The sequence below is a fragment of the Pithys albifrons genome, chromosome 3 (genome assembly GCF_047495875.1).
Source record: "Pithys albifrons albifrons isolate INPA30051 chromosome 3, PitAlb_v1, whole genome shotgun sequence".
NCBI lineage: Eukaryota > Metazoa > Chordata > Aves > Passeriformes > Thamnophilidae > Pithys > Pithys albifrons.
This window is the reverse complement of record NC_092460.1, coordinates 28,292,431-28,311,667: the sequence shown is the minus strand read 5'-3', so window position 1 is coordinate 28,311,667 and position 19,237 is coordinate 28,292,431. Positions and strand designations below refer to the sequence as shown.

At 38.7% G+C, this 19,237-nt stretch overlaps 1 protein-coding gene across 4 annotated transcripts in view; it reads right to left on the bottom strand.

The window, feature by feature from the left end:
• DGKI (diacylglycerol kinase iota) overlaps window positions 1–19,237 on the bottom strand; it is a 207,017-nt gene that overhangs the window by 50,141 nt on the left and 137,639 nt on the right. For all 4 annotated transcript variants that reach the window (XM_071551159.1, XM_071551160.1, XM_071551161.1 and 1 more), the window contains 6 exons: window positions 12,159–12,238; window positions 10,273–10,317; window positions 6,582–6,651; window positions 4,047–4,087; window positions 2,318–2,445; window positions 1,635–1,760 (listed from right to left, as the gene is read on the bottom strand). In XM_071551159.1, coding sequence (XP_071407260.1) covers window positions 1,635–1,760; window positions 2,318–2,445; window positions 4,047–4,087; window positions 6,582–6,651; window positions 10,273–10,317; window positions 12,159–12,238 — 490 coding nt within the window. The remainder of the gene's footprint in view (window positions 1–1,634; window positions 1,761–2,317; window positions 2,446–4,046; window positions 4,088–6,581; window positions 6,652–10,272; window positions 10,318–12,158; window positions 12,239–19,237) is intronic.

The window sequence follows — 19,237 nt, the reverse complement described above, 5'->3', positions numbered from 1 at the left end:
TTAAATGTCAGGCCTCCAAAACTTCGTTCCACTACCAGCACTAAAACATCTCAGGGAAAAACTGCTGGATTTATTTATCTGAAAGGAGATAAGTTAAAGCAGCATATTTCCCACAAATCTTGTCTTCAGAAAGAACTGACTTTTTTGTTGAAGTTTTACTAGAAGAAAAATAGTCAAAGACTGAGTCCCGTTATGAAAAATTTCAGTCAAAACAATTAAAGTTTAGAAAAGCTGTAAAAGAAAACAATTCCTTAGAATAGAGAGTGACAGATACATTTTACTTTGGGCAATGACACCAGTTTTCCTTGTACTTAATAAATCAACCAAATGTAATTGTTACAGCTAAGCAAACATTCCCATTCATGCTGATGTAAATAAAATCATTCCTCTTAGCAATTAGTACACATGTTCTCACCATCTTTCTACACTGCCTAAAGAGTGTCTAAGCATCATTTTTCTGATTGCTTTGCCAGCTGCAAATTTTGGCCCTGCCATTCCAGTCTGTGGAACAGTGAACCTGAATTCACCATTCTTCACATTGCAAAGAGCACCAAGACCTGATCCAGAATCCCTCAGGGGGATAGAAGAAAACCAGGTGAGTGTCTCCTGACAGTGCTACCTAGATCACCCTTTCTTACAATTACATCTCCTTTTCCTGACAGCATTTTTCAGGTTGCTGGAAAGTTTCCAATTTGTAGCCACATGACTACATAGCCTATCATCCACACTGCATCTGTCCTGGAACTGTAGGGTCTGCCTGCCCTGTAAGCACCTTGCAGCCCCCTTCCACACACATCCAGACAGAAAGAAAATCTGAAACAAGGACCACAGGGTCATCATTCCTAATTTTTCTATACTAATTTTTAAAACCTGTCCATAGGGATATTGATACAGTAAAACTAGAAACATAAAGTGGAAAGTGATGTATGCAATTATACATTAGGTACTTTGGGGGAATAAACAACTCCAAAACACTGGAATCTTACAAAGCTACCAGCAGAGATTTAATAAGTGTTTCCCATCTAAAGTTTGGTAGTGACTATAGATCTACTGATGGTTTTGAAAACATAAAGTGAAATGACCAAAAAGTTGAGAACCACTTCTGAAATAAGCAAGCAGAATAAGAGAAGTTTTTATACAAATCTTAACACAGCAAATAGGGAATATCCATGGGGGAATTATCAGAAAGAAAACCACTGTTTAGCCATCCTAATCATGGTTCAAGATTATATGAAAAGTATTGCCTGTATCTTTGAAAACAAGCAGCAGTTCTAGAGGTTTCTGCTTTGTCACATTGCACCAGAGCTACTGTGAGGGTGAATACTTTGATTTTCTCCTAACCAGATGCCAAGACTTCCTTAGCTGGAACTTCGGGCATCCAAAATATCGTATATTCTTTCAGACACTTGAACTGGGTTAATTAAGAGTTCAGGGTGCCACAGAAAAAGAAACAAAGCCAAGAACATATAATAATTGAGAAAAGAGGAAGAACAGAAGGGAGGAGAAAAAAAAAATAGCAAAAGGACTTCTGTAATTTTAGCACATTGGCGCAATTCAATAAGCTAAAGGAAGACTCTAGGAGTTGTCTGTGGTGACAATGCATTATCAAACAGAGAAATGTAGAGAGCTCTTACTGCAGCATATGTGTCTGGTTGGCGTCCTTTTGTTTGTCAGGTACCTCATAGTGGGGGGAAATCTTGCCGAGGCCACTGTCACTCAGCATCCTCTTTCGAACAGCAGGGTTCCACCGATCTGATATTCTAAGGATAGAAGGAAAAGTATTCACCCCTCAGAAATTACCCTGAATGCTCCACTTTGAAGCTGTCTTATGCTTACTTGTTCCCAGCATTTTTCAGTCCATAGCAAGTTAAAATTGATTAATTCACTGTGAATATAAGGCTATTCCCAAAGATGAATAGAAGCATTTCTGGTTTGTCAAGAGAATGATAAGAAGCAGACACTTCACCATGATTCTGCAACACAAAGGGCTTCAGGGCCCTATACAGTGGTATCAGAGATTTAACCATGCAGAAAAAGAATTTGTAATTCAATCATTAGAGATTTATGGCAGGGCAGATAGTCAAGTGGTATCTTGACCTACAGAAGAGATTAAAAGGTGCTGAAGTCTATTAGTCCTGCTGTGTGCTCCATGATGCCTAATGGAGTAGATGTTACACTACTGTGCTTCTGTCATTACCATGGCTGGACTTGTTCCTGTCCCAAACTCCCCATCTCTCCTAGTCCTTCAGAAGAGGGGGCCAGAAAGAGATGCTTATCTCTAATATGACTGCTAAAGTCAGATCCCAGCAGCACTCACCCAGAGGCCTGCTCTACAACCAGATCAGGCATTCCTGGCGGCGTCCCCGCCTGCTGGGACATCACCATCTCTGGGTCCAGAATAAAAATCTCGTCCTGCGAAATTTCCGTCACAAAGTGCAAATGTTCCTGTTGGAGTGATACAAGCAACAAATAGTGAACCTACACCATCACTGATCTCTCAGAGCACTCAGCTGCCACAGAGCCAGCTGGGTGCACATTGGGGTTTCTGAAAAGCATTCAGGGGACTCCGTGTATTTATTTAAGTGCATACTTAAACAACCACATTGAAACCAATACCACAGAAGCCACCAGTAAACATTTCATCAATTTCAAGTCAAACAAGATTCTCAATGAACAACATTCACACTCAGAGCAACACTTAAAAGGCTGCTACTCAGTGACTATGTCATTTTGATGAAAATTGGAGGCCTATCCAAAAAGCTGAGGTTTGCATTTTGAAACAAGGACTAATAACTGAGGTCTCCCCATCGGTGATGGCTGACAGAACTTTTCATTGTTTGGGGGCACTCTTCCAAACCTCCACTGCTTGTACATTCTGCTTTCATATTTCCATTACCAAAGCTCTCTTTCCTAGTCCTTCCTTTCAGTTATTGACACTGAAGGCTCATTTTCTTTCAGTAAAAATTAAAAAAAATCAAAAACAACCAAACAAAAAAACACTGAGCATGAGTAGGCCTGTCTATGTAGGCAAATGGGAAGGAAAATTCTCGACATTTGTGCTGGGACCATCACACAGTATTGACGTTTTCCCCACAGAAACACAGGACAGAGAAATAGGAGAGAAGGATGACCATTGCTACAGCATCAAGTATTAAACAAATGCAGAATAAGCCAAAAATTTCCTAGTTTAACCTCCATCTTCTTCACCTGTGCCTTCCAAATGTTAAAGTACAACATGAAAGCAAAGATGTACAATGTGTATAAAGAAATCCCATGGTGGCTACATGCAGGCACTGAACCTGGGAACTCTGAACTAAATTCGCAACTCCTGCTGCTTGAACTAAAGCACCAGCTGCTTTTGCTAAGAAACAGTAATATGTTCATGTGGTTCAGAAACAGCTTACACAGTTCTCAGGGGGACCAGATAAAAATGACCACTGTGTGAAATCAACAATTTGCACTTAATGCTGAGCCACTAATTGGCTTGTTCTGGCTACAAATCAGAAGCACCAAAAGCCCTGTAAAATTTTCAGTGTCTTCTAGAAAATATATTCAGATTGTCAAATTATACCAGAGGTTTGAATCCAGCAGAGCTACACATAGTTTTGGGGTTCCTTGGGAATATTTGATGCAATCCTGTTTATAATTTTCAAACTGTAACATCATGTTAACTTCCATAGTTATTTTATGGTCAATATATAACCAGAATCAAGACTTCTGGTGCCTAAAAGCATCAGTGAAAAGATAAATGCAAATACACTGGTGCCACACAAAAGTGCTTAATAAGACAATATGGATGACAAGTGCAGAAAATTCTGACCTGTATATCAAATTTGTAGGAAGCAGAAGGGCAGATGGTCAGCAGATACAAGACAGCATTGAAACAATGTGAATTACATCAACTAAAAAATGGGCCAGAATAGATGAATGGATGAGATGTCAGTAACAGTTTGGAGGAATAGCAGATAACTAATTTTAAGCTGCAGTTGACATAGCTTTAAAAAAACAAAAAAATCTATAGAAATGATAACAGAATAAAGATTTACCTGAGATCTGTCAATGCGGTAAAAACGATCAGCAGAAGTTGCTGCAAGACAGAGAAACAAGAGAGCCATAGTGAAGAAAATAGTCTGAGCAGAACTGCAAGGACAAAATGGGCTGTGCTAACATCACTACTACGTAAGACAATCCCTGTGTCAGTGAAGTCACAGTGGCCCCAAAAGAGAATAATCTAATTAATTCATTATGTCCGTATGTGTAGTGTCTCTTAGGGGTCACTACTGGGACTGAAACTGCTCAACATCTTTGTCAGCAGCACAGACAGCATGACTGAGTGCACCCTCAGCAAGTTCACTGATGACACCAAGCTGTGTGTTGCAGTCAACACGCTGGAGGGAAGGGATGCCATCCAGAGGGATCTAGTCACACTTAAGAAGTGGAGACGTGAACCTCACAAAGTCTCAAAGCAACGTGCAAGGTCCTACACCTGGGTCACAGCAATCCCCAGTAGACCTATGGTTTGGGTAGAGAACTGATTGGGAGCAGACCTGCGGAAAAGAACTTAGGGGAGATGGTTGATGAAAAACTCAACATGAGCTGGCAGTGTGTGCTCACAGCCCAGAAAGACAACTGTGTCCTGGGCTTCAACAGCAATGTGGTCAGCAGGTCAAAGGAGGTGGTTCTCTCCCTCTACTCTGCTTTTCTGAGATCCCACCTGGACCACTGCATAAAGTTCTGGTGTCCCCAACATAAGGACATGGAACTCTTGGAGCAAGTCCAGAGAGAGGCCATGAAGCTGATAAGAGGACTGAAGCACCTTCCCGATGAAGACAGGCTGAAGCTGTTCAGCCTGGAGAAGGAAAAGTTGTGTGAAGACCTCATAGCAACCTTTCAATATCTGAAGGGGGCTGACTGGGAAGCCAGAGAGGGACCCCTCATTAGGAATTGTAGTGATAGAACAAGGGGTAATGGGTACAAATTGAAAGAGCAAAAATTCATGTTAGATATTAGGAAGAAATTCTTCACTGTGAGAGTGGCGAGATACTGGAACATGCTTCCCAGGGAGGTTGTGATTTCCCAGCCCTGTCCATGTTCAAAGCCAGGCTGAATAAAGCCTTGAACAACCTGGTCTAGTGGGAGGCATCCCTGCCCATTGCAGGGAGGGTTGGGACCAGATAATCTTTAAGATCCCTTCCAATCCTTATTCCATGATTCTATGATATTCCTATCCCATTAAATGGTGAATTTAAAGGTGAGACTTAATAAAACAATAGTCTCTGAAAATATTAACTTGAAATAAATATTTTAAAAATGTATTAAATGGATTTCTGGCTTATAAGAATAATTGATTACATTAAATAAGTGACAGAAAAAAGCTACTTCTTTGTTCCAATGAGAGTATGGCAAGCATATAATTAAATTGATGGGTCTAATAGGATTAATTCAAATTTTGAATCTAAAGAACAATAACATCCTTGGGAGCTCTTTATAAATCAAAGGCATGGCCACAGATATTCACTCTGAATTAAAAATACATTCAAGGAAAATTTATGCTACTCATGAAAAAACACATGAAAATAGGGGACATGCACTAAATAAAGCACACATTATGAATTTTGTCACTGACAAATAATTTGTATTACTAAACCCAAAAGTATGTTATCATCTACAATGTGCTTCATCAGATGCAATTTTTTTTTTTATCTGTTTTGCATTTCATTTGATGAGTGAAATCAGGTTCATTCACTCTGGAATTTTGACAAAAGAGCACAGTGATACAAGCATTGTAGGCTTTGGCACTGTAAGGGAATATCAAATACTAAAGACAAAAACTGAATGCATCTACCCACCCAGCTTTCTCCATAAACCAAACAGAATCTCAATGTTTTTTTAGCAATTTCCCTCATGAGAGACAAGGAAGAGTGATTAGAAATTGCCAAGGAGAATTTGGTTTGGTTTAGAATATTAAAAATTTAAGTCTCCCCATGCTGAAGCTTTTGTAAAAGCAGATGCCATCCATTTCAACTGCTAATTCCTGTGCTCTGGAGCCTGATGTAAAGCCCAGATCAGGTGTCTGCTTTGACAAAGTCTGGGTCAAATACAAGTGCAGCTCCTCCAGGAGTTATATGAAGTGCAGTGTTACAAGGAAAGGGAGGTACTTTCCACCACCGAAATGCTATAGTGTCTCAAGACTACAGAACCTACAAAGAAACCAGAGTGCAGAGAACAGCCTTAGCAGCAGCAGCACATTGCCACAACCAGCTGTGCTGTGAGTTCAGGCAGTGCCATGCACTCAGTCTGTGCATTACAGCAGAGACACTAATAAACCAAACTGAACCTCCTTTAGGGGAATAGATCTCCTTGGGATGAAAAACCTACAGCAGACATTTTGATTACTAGATGTAGGGCCTGTTTCACTTTTTAGAGGGGAAAGGGAATCACTCAGCTCCTTTTTCACCTGTGCGGTGTAACAAGAATGAATGGATACATCTCTGCAGTAATACTCTCAGATTAACTATCCTTCATTAGGCACTCCAGAAGCAAGCAACATGCTAGGCACAAGACAAGGGAGATACACTTACCATCTAGGAAGCACCATCTGGGAGAGAGCCTCTGAACAGAAAGTACTCTGGGGAAAGAGCTTTCCTGGTCCTGAATAGGGCAGGGAAAATACATTTAAAAACAACAGGGTTTTTTTCTCCACAAAGGGCTATTTTCTAGACTTCAATTTTTTTCATTTTTCTCTACTGACACTTCACAATGTGTAAAAGCTACGTAACCTAAACCTACTGGATTTTCTTCCCCATTACATCAGGGTTTGACTGCAAAAATAGAAGAGAGTAAACTGGCACGGTTAGTTTCAGCCGCATCTTCAGCTATTCCCTTCTCTTCAGCTCAGCAATACCAAAAACCTTTGCATCAACAAGAGCTTTCTCGGCTTATTTGTGGGGACACAGGAAGAGAGGGAGATGAAAGAGTTGAAAGACACACATCAGTATTAAATAGCAGCCACAAACTCCAATTACTGTGTTTGTTCCTTATGTGCTGTTACAGAATCACAGAACATGTTAAATTGGAAGGGACCGCAAGGATTCATTGAGTTCAACTCTTAGCACTGCACAGGATGATCCCCAGGAGTCACATGATGTGTCTGAGAGTATCTGTCACCTTCCTTTATTCCAGATGAGTATTTTTACACTTTCCCTCCTCTCCTAATCTGCCACTTAAAGCAATTCCCCACTTTGCCTGTCTCTTCTCTGTCCCAAATGCATATTGGGGTGAAAAAGTACGTTATTTCCTGCACCCACAATATAGAGAGTGCAGGTCTGAACACCACCACTGGTCAAACAAATAGACATCCTACATTGACATGTTCCCACTCTGGCTAAAAGGATTGGCTCCTGGAGAGCTGACAAATGTTACTTCAGAAACAAAATGAAATGACTGGAGTGACCTCCTTCCTGACCTGTACTCATCAAGGATTCAAACAGGCTACCCCGTGCATTTTTAGCTCTCACTGAGCTGGAGAGGCAAAAGGGCCCTCAAGAAAGCAGCGGGTAGTCATGGCTGTGCTCCATGATGCCAGTGGATGGTCAGTCAACTTCCTAAAGCCACTGGGATATAACATTTAAACCCAAATATATTTGCACAAGACAAAACACAACAGCATCGATCTTGGGCACATGCACAGAATTTGTATAGAGACAGATTCTATCTTTATTTACATATTAAACAATACAATCAACACATCTGCAACAGGTGTAAATTCAGGCGCATATTTGCTCAAGATTAAACTTTACTCCTCTTTCAGATGACAGACTACAAATTAGTATACCAAGTCACATGGCAGGAAAAGAAAAAGTAGAAGCAACAGGGAGAATTTTACTTGATTCCATAAACCTTGCTCTCATGTCTTCAGCCTCTGTGCATTGCAAGAGAGATGGAGACAATGACAGAATAACATTCCATAAAGGAAACTATATCTGCACATGGGGACCAAATAACACATCTCAGTGGTTTCATAGAATCATATTTAAAATACACCCTTTCTTTCTCTAAGAAGGACTAATGGAGCTGGGGGATGCTCAGGTTTGCTTGTATTGCAACTGAGGTGTACGTCAGAGAATCAAAGATCACTGAAATCCATTAGATTTGCTAACATCTATGTACCTACATGCACAATTTTATGTATCTTAATATTTAGTCCACTCTGTGTGGAAAGAAGAGGACTGCTACACAAAGAACAAAAGGAAGAAAACATCCAATAATGGTGTGTACTAAAAAGTATTTTATACAAAGAGCAAAAATGAGGTAAAAAACAGAGTACATAATACTGGGAAAAAGAAGAATGCTGGTAAACGTAAATTCAAATAAAAAATTGCATATTGTGATATCCTCCTTCTAAGACTTCATTACAGTTCAACTGCACAACTAGCTTGCAAAGTGTCAGGCCCATGAGAAGGATATTTTATGAGCATTAAACTCATTAGAGAAACAAAACAGAATGAGAAACAAATCTAGTATAATTTTTCTCATTTGCACCTGGGCTTACTAATATTTCTGCTGACTTCCCATGTTTTGAGCTGCATTTACGAGACCTAAAAGTCCCCATGACACCTTATTAGTGAGGTATGAAGACCGTTCCATCACTTCAAGCATCTTATTCATGCCCTTTATCCCCTGCTTTTTCCCATTTCTGTAATATGTAGAGGGATACCAACAAGGAACAAACCTCAAATTAACCTAACAAGACAGTTTGCAGAAATGACCCACAGAGAAAAAAAACAATGTTTGAAGAAACCAGGACAAACAAGTACTGAAGGCAAAACACAGAGAGGGGCGCATTCAAAATGCAGCATCATAAAAAATGGATGATATGTTATGGATTTCACACTGCTGTGCACTAAAGATGGCTAGGCAGCTAATTTATATACTGCTATAACTGTAAGGGTTACAGCCAAGTATGGAGCCAATTTTCAACATTTCATACTCTCTTTTGGACCTCACCATATAAACAGATTTAGTTTTTCATTTTACCTCAGGCAGTTTCCTACACATGGAACAGTCAGCAGCCACTTAGGTTAATTTATAATGAGTGGAACAGTATCATACATGCTGGTTTACTAGTCAATTTGCTAGGACAATAACATTGCTCTAAAACCCAGTTCCAGGGCAATGATTGATGGAACTGTCAAAAATATGAGGTTAACATTACACAGGGAAATGAAGAAACAAACCAAGAATTGATAAGAAGCCAGAAAGTCCAGGAAAACATGCCAAATGGCATTTTCTCATAATGTCTGCAGTCAGCTCATCTACAGGCATCCTCTTGAATCTGGAATTCTGTATCACCCAAGTAATCATTAACACCCAAGAAATTCTCTGCAATTTCACCACAATTGGTTCCTGTCACTGGATCTCTGCATGCTTTCTCAGTGAACTCCTTCCTGCTGATCCAACAAGACTTACATTGTTAAATCTAAGAAAAACACTATTAACACCATGCAAGCTTGTCATCTTAAGCACTCTGTCAGCTGACCATGGTTTGTGCCAAGTCGCTGTGTTAATATCTTTTCAGTAGTCAGCAGAGTTAGTCTGAGCTAGTTTACTTCCATTTTAAGCACTCTGCAATGAATTACTTTAGTGAGAGAAATATGCAACAATACTTCCAACCATAAAGGCAAATTCTGTATTGCATAAATTGCAGAATAAAGTTATAAAATGCGCAGAGACCAATTTCAAAAACTAGTCACCTAAAACTTGTTTGTCTCATGCAGAAAACACCTTTGTGCCCAGGATGGCACAAAAAATTACACAGAAAATTATGCTAAAGGTAGGTGACTCACGTGCAGAATTATTAAGAAGCTAGGCCTGCTAAAACACCTTTTTTTTTCTCAGTGATAGACTTTATCACTAAAGCTATGCAACATAGCATGTTATTGTTTAGTTTCTCAGACAGAGAAACAGTTTCACTTTTGTCATTTGTCCTACAGGACACATTCTCTCATTCACTTCAGTAAGCAAGGTACTGCTATTGCAAGATCACTTGCATCATCATGCTGTGCTAGTTTTAAAGGTGATTTCATAAGGCTTGCAAGAAAAAGGATTGTCCAAGAGAAATCAGAATGAACCTCCAAGATTAAACAGTAAATGATAATCAGAAATTCATCTCACATATATTTAATCCAAGAACATGTGGGTTCAAATGCAGAGTGCAGTTCCCATTGCCAAGACTCTTTTTTGTTCTGATACTAAAAGGAAAGCTTATCTTACCTGGTAATGAACTCTCTGTGTAGTAGAAGTTACCGACTGTAGGTCCTAGCAGAAGGATGAAAGACACAGCCGTGATGAAAAAGATCAAAGCAACAAGAACTGTTTGCAGTTCTACTATCCGAAGTGTTGCAAACACAAATCATTTTGACAGTATTTCCCACCCGTTTTAAGCATATAAAACAAACAGCCTAGAACAGTCATGGAAAGCTGACTTAAAGTTTAGATTTCTAGGTATTTGGTCAAAAAAACAAGTTTCAAAAATATAGAGATTATGTTAATGGATCTTTACTGTGATAAAAATCTCTTTGTTCCATGAAAACTATCTAAATTTAGAATATCAGCAAAAAAAATGAAAATACGTTAAAAAAATCTAAGCCTTTTTTGCAAATATTTCTGAGTGATTAATGCACCAAAGAAAACCACTGGTAGTTCTCCCTGTTCTAAGACGACCTCATTCCAAGGAGGTCATACAGAATGATCCTGATATTTAGCAGGGTTCCTGAGTCTAATTTATTTTAATAGAGATTTTGTCAAATACTTGCAGCTCATAACCAAGCCAACCAAGGAGCCTGGTCTACAGAGCATTACCCTTCAGCAGCATACAAGTTGGCAGAGCACAGTAAACTTTGGCACTTCTATTCCCTGCAAATGAGTCTGAGCCAAATTAGGCTCATACACACACACACACACACACACACACACACGCGCGCACAAAATTACAACAAAAAAACCCCCAGCACACAAACTGCACAAGGTTAGAGAAACATAGTTCCTCCACAAAAGCTATGGATAATTCAACCAGAACTTCTAGCTGTGCTTCCTCCAGGTTTGTACAACTATTCACCACCTAATACTGTCCATTGAACCGCCTGAGCTCAGTATGAGTTCACATTCGTAACCTGATGAGAACATCATCACAATTATTTCATTCTAATTTTCCATACCACATATTTCAAATATGTATCTTACACTTTACCTCATGGTATGCACCTTATGCACTTTACAATATATTTTTATGCCTGATAATAACACTCACACCTCAGGTCTGAATGTCCAGAAATGCAAAGAAGTGAAAGTCTTAAGTGAGATACTAAAGGTCATATTCAGACTGCAAATGCAGACCCCTAAAACCAATGGAAAGTTGATGGCTCCCAAACAGTTGAATGGAAGGGATGAGATTCATAGTTCCTAAGTAAATTAAATGTTATTGAAGCATATCACTAAGAGATTAAAAAATAAAAAAAATAAAAAAATCAGAGACAGTATGTTAATGAAAATCCATTAGTTTTATCCCTAAAAGCATAAACACTTAAAATGAGTTGAGTAATGAGACATTTGGAGTCTCTGTTCCCCAGACTGGACTGTAGAATGAACTTTCCATAAGGCAAGGTGGTCAAGACAATAAGAGCATTTAGCTGCATGAACATACATCTGTTAGACTTAAAAATATCTAATTGATATTTGTAGGGCTTAGTGGTTTCTCAGACTACTCCATGACAGTATTAGGGAATGATAATTGCATAACGGGACCCACTCAAATACCACAATACTTATCATTACATAACATGCTTTCCTAATCCATAACTTAAGCAATTTCAGCAAGGTGTGTGGAAAGTCCTGGCATTCTATTCTTAATCAAGGAGACTTAAACACACCCATCCACGTCATCATTTAAAAGGAATCAGTATGATTTTTCATTTCCTGCTTAGGAAATATTTTTCAGTACTTTTCTCGTCATATCTTAATTCTAGAATTTCGGTTTCAGTGGTAGGCAAATTGCAACGGTCTTGATATACGGTTGTTGCAACTATTAGACCTCTGCACTCAGAACTGAAAGAAGCACATAATAGATTAGCAAGTGACATCTGAATTCACAAAAGCCTCACCTCTTGTAGACGGTCAATGTACATACGACAAGTCTCCAAGTCACAGTCTCCTCGTACAACTATAATTCCAAGGGGAATGGCTGAAAAATCAAAAACAAAGAAAAACCTCTTTAGCTAAGTTCCTTGAATTTAACAGATTTGCAATGGGCTTTGACTTTGTTTTTTAATGTCCTCACAAACAGTTATTTAAAAGCATATTATGCATCATTAGTTTCACCCATTTATAATTATCAAATATTTCAGCTTTCAACCATCTTTCATGGTTTCACATTCAGTTAAATTTTCTGAAGTCAACATCAAATATTAACTGCAAAGAAAGGACCATTCCTCAGAACAAGAGTTTAGAGGGGTGCCCATATACCTTGAAGTAAGAGTGATATTTAATTTTTGGAATTTTTCATTTGAGTCTTCATATTTAAAGGAATGAAAGTTAAAGCCTGATTTCAGGGGAAACTGACCAACACCATGTTATTTTGAAACAGGGCTGCTTTCAAATCAAAACAGGTCTTATTCCATCTACACACCAAATTGACACATTTCCATATTTAGTCAGAAGAAAAAAAAAGATAGCTTGTAAAAATACAGCAAAGAATTCCCTTCAGGTGAGGACAAAATTTTTAGTAACAGGATAATTTAGGTTTCCACAGTCATTCTGTTCTTGCAGCCAAAAAGAGTCCAAAACAAATCCACAAAAAGAAAAATAGAGAATGTGAGTCCACAAGAAAGAACCAAGAGAGCTACCTACTAAGATCTCATTAAATAAAAAGAAAACAAGTGAAAACTCTTGAGTACCTGATTTTGTAAAATTGAATCACTGAAGGAAGTTCTTTTTTTTTCCTCCCTGGAGGGTCTTTAATCAAATAATGCCCCAAAATTTATGGGATCATCAGGAATGATATTTAAATCCTCACATGAATTATTCCAGAAGGAGAACAGGATACCAACTCATAAACAATTTTGATAACTGGATAATGAGCAGCAACATAAAATCACCAAGGTTTCTGAGATAAATACAAAACACAACTGTGCTGCTGCCTTTCCTGCTGTTGAAAAGAAGTTGATTAAGAGGAATAGAGACTTAAATACCAAGAAGCTCTTCATTCTGGTAAGAGAACAAGACAATGCTAAGAGGTACTGGGGAACACAGCTCCTGTTTTTCCGGTCCACCAAGGCTAGAAGTACAAAGAGGAGTTCAGTGGATTCAGGGAGAAGACCCGAGAAGAACCTACAGCAGCCAAGTTCATGCAGACCTCAGAGACCCGTGCAGGGCTCAACAACCTTGCCAGTATTATGTTTAGAAAGCAAATTGAACAGCAGAACAGCTATGAACCCAGGAACACCAGAAGCAGGGAAAACATGCTGGACGGAGAAACAAGGACATAAAGAAGGAATAGGCAGGAAGAATGAAAGAACATGCACGTCTCCTGAAACACTGACATCCAATAGTGATGACAATCTCCCTGCACATTTTCAGGAAGGCCAGGTGGGAAGAGCCTTCACTGTGACCTTGCAGATTCTTTCTTTACAGAACTGAGAGGCAAGCAAGGGTCAACCATGAGGTTTGCTTCATGTGCTCCAGTGCTCTGGGTTACAGACTGATTGTCCTTGCTTAGTGTTTATTATTGCTTAAGCTGCTCTGACAGAAGACCCATAAACTCTTTGCAGAAAGTTCTTAATGGCTATCTAGCTTCAATTCAGCAGATCCCTTTGCAGCCCTTACTGAAAGAAGTGTTAGTTAAATTCATTTATAGCACTAAAAAGTGAATTGCAGCAGACACAGCTACACCACCAATAGCTACAGAGCGTGAGGGAGCTACACCATTGGCTCATAAACTGTCACCACAGGCTTTGTCTCTCTTCTATGCACTTAATAGGGGTTAAAGCTTTGACCTGATGAAAAAATGCAGATAACATAGAACTGAAAACCTTAACTATCACCATTCCTGACAGTCCAAAAGATCTCAGGAACATTTAGAATTCTGAAGAAACCCATCAAAATATCTAAAAAGAAAAAACCTAATATGAAATAGACATATTAGTGGTGATATTTATGGGTCTCATCTAATGAAGAAAAAAGTAGTGATTCACAGTTCTAATTAAATTATGTCTAATTAAATTCTGAAATGCTGGGCTCTGTGACTTGGTCCTGGAAAAGAAATGTTCTGCCTTAACTGTCTGGAAATTGTGAATTGGCTTTTGGGGTTAATGGCTAAAGGGGTAAGGTGCGTAAGGGGGATCGCAAAGGACTCCATTCCATATGGTTCATGCCCTGTGCAAAACCTTTACAGTCATCACTAGATAGCACTATAGTATATGCTAAAGTGTTGCTTTCTGAAGTTGGGGTTTGTTTGTTGTTTTTTTTTTTGCTTTGGATTTGTTATCGGTTTTTTATGGGTTGGTTGGGGGTTTTTTTGCAAGATCAAATTGGCTTTCAGCAAGGAAAATATTTCCAGCCACCTTTTTTCATAAACCACAGTAAGTTAATAAAATGCACCACACAGTCAAGACTTTCAAAGTTCTTTACAACAGTTGCTGTTTGAAAACAAAGGCAAATACTTGCTTGATAATGGGGTTGAAATTATGGGGTTGTTTTTCATTCTAAAAATAGGGCAATACAGTGCAAGAGTGGTAAAATGAGTTAATTTATGATAAATCAGTTAAAGACAAAGTCAATATGCATGCCATTTAATAACACTGTGGATGCTTCCATACAGGAATAAAGGAGCTTCTGTATTTGCTGAACAATGCTGTGTGGAGGAGGATGTGGACACTGATTGCTGGACATGTCAGGTGAGAGGTGGGAGGGCAAACAATTACATTGAGAGCACAAGCACTACTGAGCAACTTTCCATACACCCACACACTGTCCATGCCTGTGCATATATGGATAAAGCCACACATGGGAATATGCCAAAAATAAGGGATAGTGTCAGATAATGAGCCAAGCCACAGCATTCAAGTGCCAGATAATTCTTTCCTGAGACACCTGCTCTTTTAACCACTTGCACCCGGCTCCCAGTTCCTTTGTGCTTCCTGAATGATGAAAAACAACTTTGTCCAGGCAGCTGTGGATACAGACCCTAACACTGCAGTGATGAGCAGCAGTGCAAGAATCCCAGGAAATGAGATGGGGAGACAGTTACTTCATATTCTGAACCAGTTCTGCAGAAAGCTTTTTGTTCCTAGCAACACTAATCAAAATGGAGTATCAGCAGGAGGAGAGTTGGGTAGATGCAGCAGCATGGCTAACATGGTGTTCTAATTAACTGCAGGATTAATAGTGATTTTCTAAGTTCTCATGAAATTAGCTATGGAATTTATAAACAACAAACAAATCTTCCACCTATTAACTGCCCATTATGTTGAATACCTAAAGTTAGTGAACTCTTTAATAGTATTGGGGACATAAATGAAGGAAGCCTGAATATACTGTGCATGGCACAATGAAGAAAAAATAAAATTCAATTAACTTCCCCATTTGTTATTATGAAAGGATTCAATTTGTGATCTTAACACCACATTAACCCACTCAAATCCTAAACAAAACAGCCTTGAGATAGAGCATTAAGGTAGATGTGAATGCCAAGAAAACCCATTCTGAGTCTGATTTACCTCAGGGGACTGGAGAGATTAGACATTGGGTTGTAAATGTTTAATGCAGCAAATAAAGGATTCTCACTACTGAAGATGTTAGAAGAATGCCATTTTCCTGAGGGGTTTCCACTGATATTAGGAATGTGAAGGACCAAGTAAATTCTTGGTAGAGAATTCTAAAATATTCAGACAATTATACTGAGAGGTTTGGCTTTCATCAGGCCATTTCATTTTTTGAACAGGATAATGTTGGTTATGGTCATGTAATGTACAACCCTCATATTTGGCAGAGGTGGCAAAGCTTATGACTAGGGTGGCAAGTGTTTGGAACATGTATAGCAAGGTGTCAAAGACGGTAACTACATTTGCAGTGAAGAACATTACAACACAAATAAAAAGTCAATATATATCCCTTTCTTAAAATGGAAGCATTCATTCCTCCTCACTGAAGGATCAATAAGCAGCCTCTGTACCATCATCAATCATCCTACAGACAATAGTGAGATGCTGACAGAAGAAAGAATGAAGGAGAGAAGAAGGAACAAGGGAAGATAGGGACAATTCAGAAACAGCATCTTGGTTAAATGCCAGCTGCATTGACAAGAAAAGTAGAAAACAAGAGAAGGAGAGTGAGTTAAGGACAGTCATGCCCTTCAGAGGACAAAATGACATTCTTTAATTGCTCTGGAGGCTTTCAAAATGAGGTGTCTACCTCCAGCAGAGTGAAGATTAATCGTCATGGAATTGTTTGTATGACAAACTGTTATATGTCAGGAAGTGTAATTTTAGGTGAAATAGTGAATAGATTCAAATCAGTATTTCAAGAAAACAAGGGGAGTGAAATGTATTTATTGTGAGTTAAAATAATCCAGATTAGTACACCGAGGTCAAAGCTTTCAAAAATCTATTACAGAGACATGTAACAGGCAAAAACCATAATAGCTTCTTTGTTATATTTCCTTCAGGGATAACTCGTTAATAACTGGCTTCCTTTTCCTGTTCAGATTGCTGAGAGATTCTGATTTGGTTCTCAGATTATTTAGGGAGTGTTTTTAATCCTTGTGGACAGAGGATGTATATTTTAAGCATAGTATTCTGGAATTCAGTCGTGAGTATTCTGCCAAAGCCTAACCAAGTATCTAAACTGAGTCTCTTGCAAGCATCTAGTGAGACACACACGAAAGCTACAGTTGTGCTGAAGGAAACCGGTGTCTCCTCAGCAACAGGCCTTGTAGACACAATTCCCCAACACAACTTTCAAGAAACAACTTTTCCAGTACCAGTGCCCTTGAATTTTGTTTGTACAAACACCTCCTCCACACACCTACACACTCATCCCTTTCTTTGGTAAAGAGTCATTTCTCCTCTCTCAGCACTTCCCTTTTCCCCCTTTAACCAAGTAATTTTTAGTGCCAATGCTCAATGAAATGATTTGATGATGAGGACATAGCAGGTTTATTTCATGTAAGTGTCTAGCATATGATAAAGCCAGGCAGCACCAATCCATAGACCTGTCACTAGAAAAACATTTAAAATTTATCCGATTTTCTCTGTCAGAAATAAAATGGCTATCTACACTTGTTAAAAGGAAGATTTTTCATGATTTTTCAGCTTCCTCATAAAAACACAAGCTATGTCATCCCCTAGTAACCATGCACCTTTTAGAAAGGATGCAAGCAGCTTGCACCAAGTCACAGCAAAACTCAGATGTTAAGTCTCTAGTCAGTGAAAATCAAGGATTTTCCATTTTTAACTTCACGGAATCCCAGGAACCAGCTAGAATATTTAAACAGTTTGGTTTCTGACTGTTTAGGGAGCACTTCTTTACCCATGCCTGATTTTCTTCAGTCATAATTAGCACTACACAAAAGTCCTCAAAACAAGATCAGCCTCCTGAAAACTACAGGCTGGACAATTCTCATGGGAGAAACTTAAGTTGTATGTTCAGAGAAGTGGGCTGATGACTACCAGTCCTCATACAGGACATAACTAGTAACTGTGAAGGATAAGGTGAGGTATCTTTTCTGAATTCTTTTAGGGTAAGGGGGATATTACTTGCTTTCGCATACTCTAATGTAAAAACAGTAATGCACAAGCATTACTGAGACAGCTCAAAGAGGACTGGTAGGAAAAACAAATTGGTGAAAAATGCCTGGGGAGAATACTCCAGTCCAGCTATATTACGTTATCAAGCTGGCCATGCAGTCACTTGAAAGAGATAGAGTTTTATTGCAAATAACCTGCCAATGCTCAAAAGCAATCATTTTAACTTTTGACAGAAAAATATCTGTTTTTTTAATGATAACCTCTTAAGCACACACTCAGTAAGTGATCAAATGTGTATAAAACCTAAAACCAAATTTCAGAGGAGGTAGGTCAGCCATTGAAATACTTTTATAATGTTATCATTATGACTTTTGGCAGGTCACATAACATAAATACACATTTGCCACTACAGTGAAAAAATGTAAGAAATTTTATATTTCATGTCAGAACATGTAATGGTTCTTAAGGACATAATATATACTAACTACATACTGAGATAATTTACATCCACTCTAAGGATGGCTGAGAATAGTTCTCCTCAGATGGGAAACCATAGGAAGGATCATCAAATGAACCAGACTATTTCTGACAGTGTTGGAGAGATATGTATTCAGTGTGGCCTGAAGTCTACTTAAGGCCACACTCCTAATTTAAGCTTGAAGCAAATTGCCCTCTAGTGAAGCACAATCTTCATTCTGTTAGTATTCTTTTCACTCTAGTGATAAAGGCTTTGTTTGCTTTAACTTGCTTTAACAATGATCAAAATCCACTAACAGAAACTTTAGTAAAGGCTGTCGGGATCTATATTAAAATTTAAGCCATTTCAATTCTTTTGTTGTAAGCAGAGATGGTGAACTGGGAGTATAAGGAGGGGTAGGCCTAGAAGAGTGAAATGGAAACAGTTTAACTTTCTTAAACAATAAGATAAGCAAACCAATTAAAAGAATTGTCATCCTGTAATTACCAGAGTGCTCTGTATCACAGTGGGAACTGAAGCTCTGTTGCACAACAAACAGTCATGCTTGTAATTTAATATGAATAATGAGCTAGATGCATGAACAAGACTATTAAATTGTTATCAAAAGCAGCCCTGTCCCTCACTGATTAATGACTCTGTGTGTTACCAAGGAAAGGAACTCCATTTTTAAGTGCAGATTTTCATCATCAATTTTGCCAAAGCAACTGCTGTCTGCTTTTGATTTACCTCTGAACATGGCAATTAAACCATTACATGAGGAAACAAAACACTGATTATTCTCTTATATGGAAAATCAAAGGCTGTTAAAGAGTAAGGGTCTGGGGAAGCCAGATTTGCTCCTCAAGATAAATGCACCTGTGCAAGCACCATATTCAAGGTCAGTGCACATTCTCAATGACAAACAAATTATGGGCCCCCACTCAGTTTGAAATTTGATGCTAATCATAATCATAAAATCTGG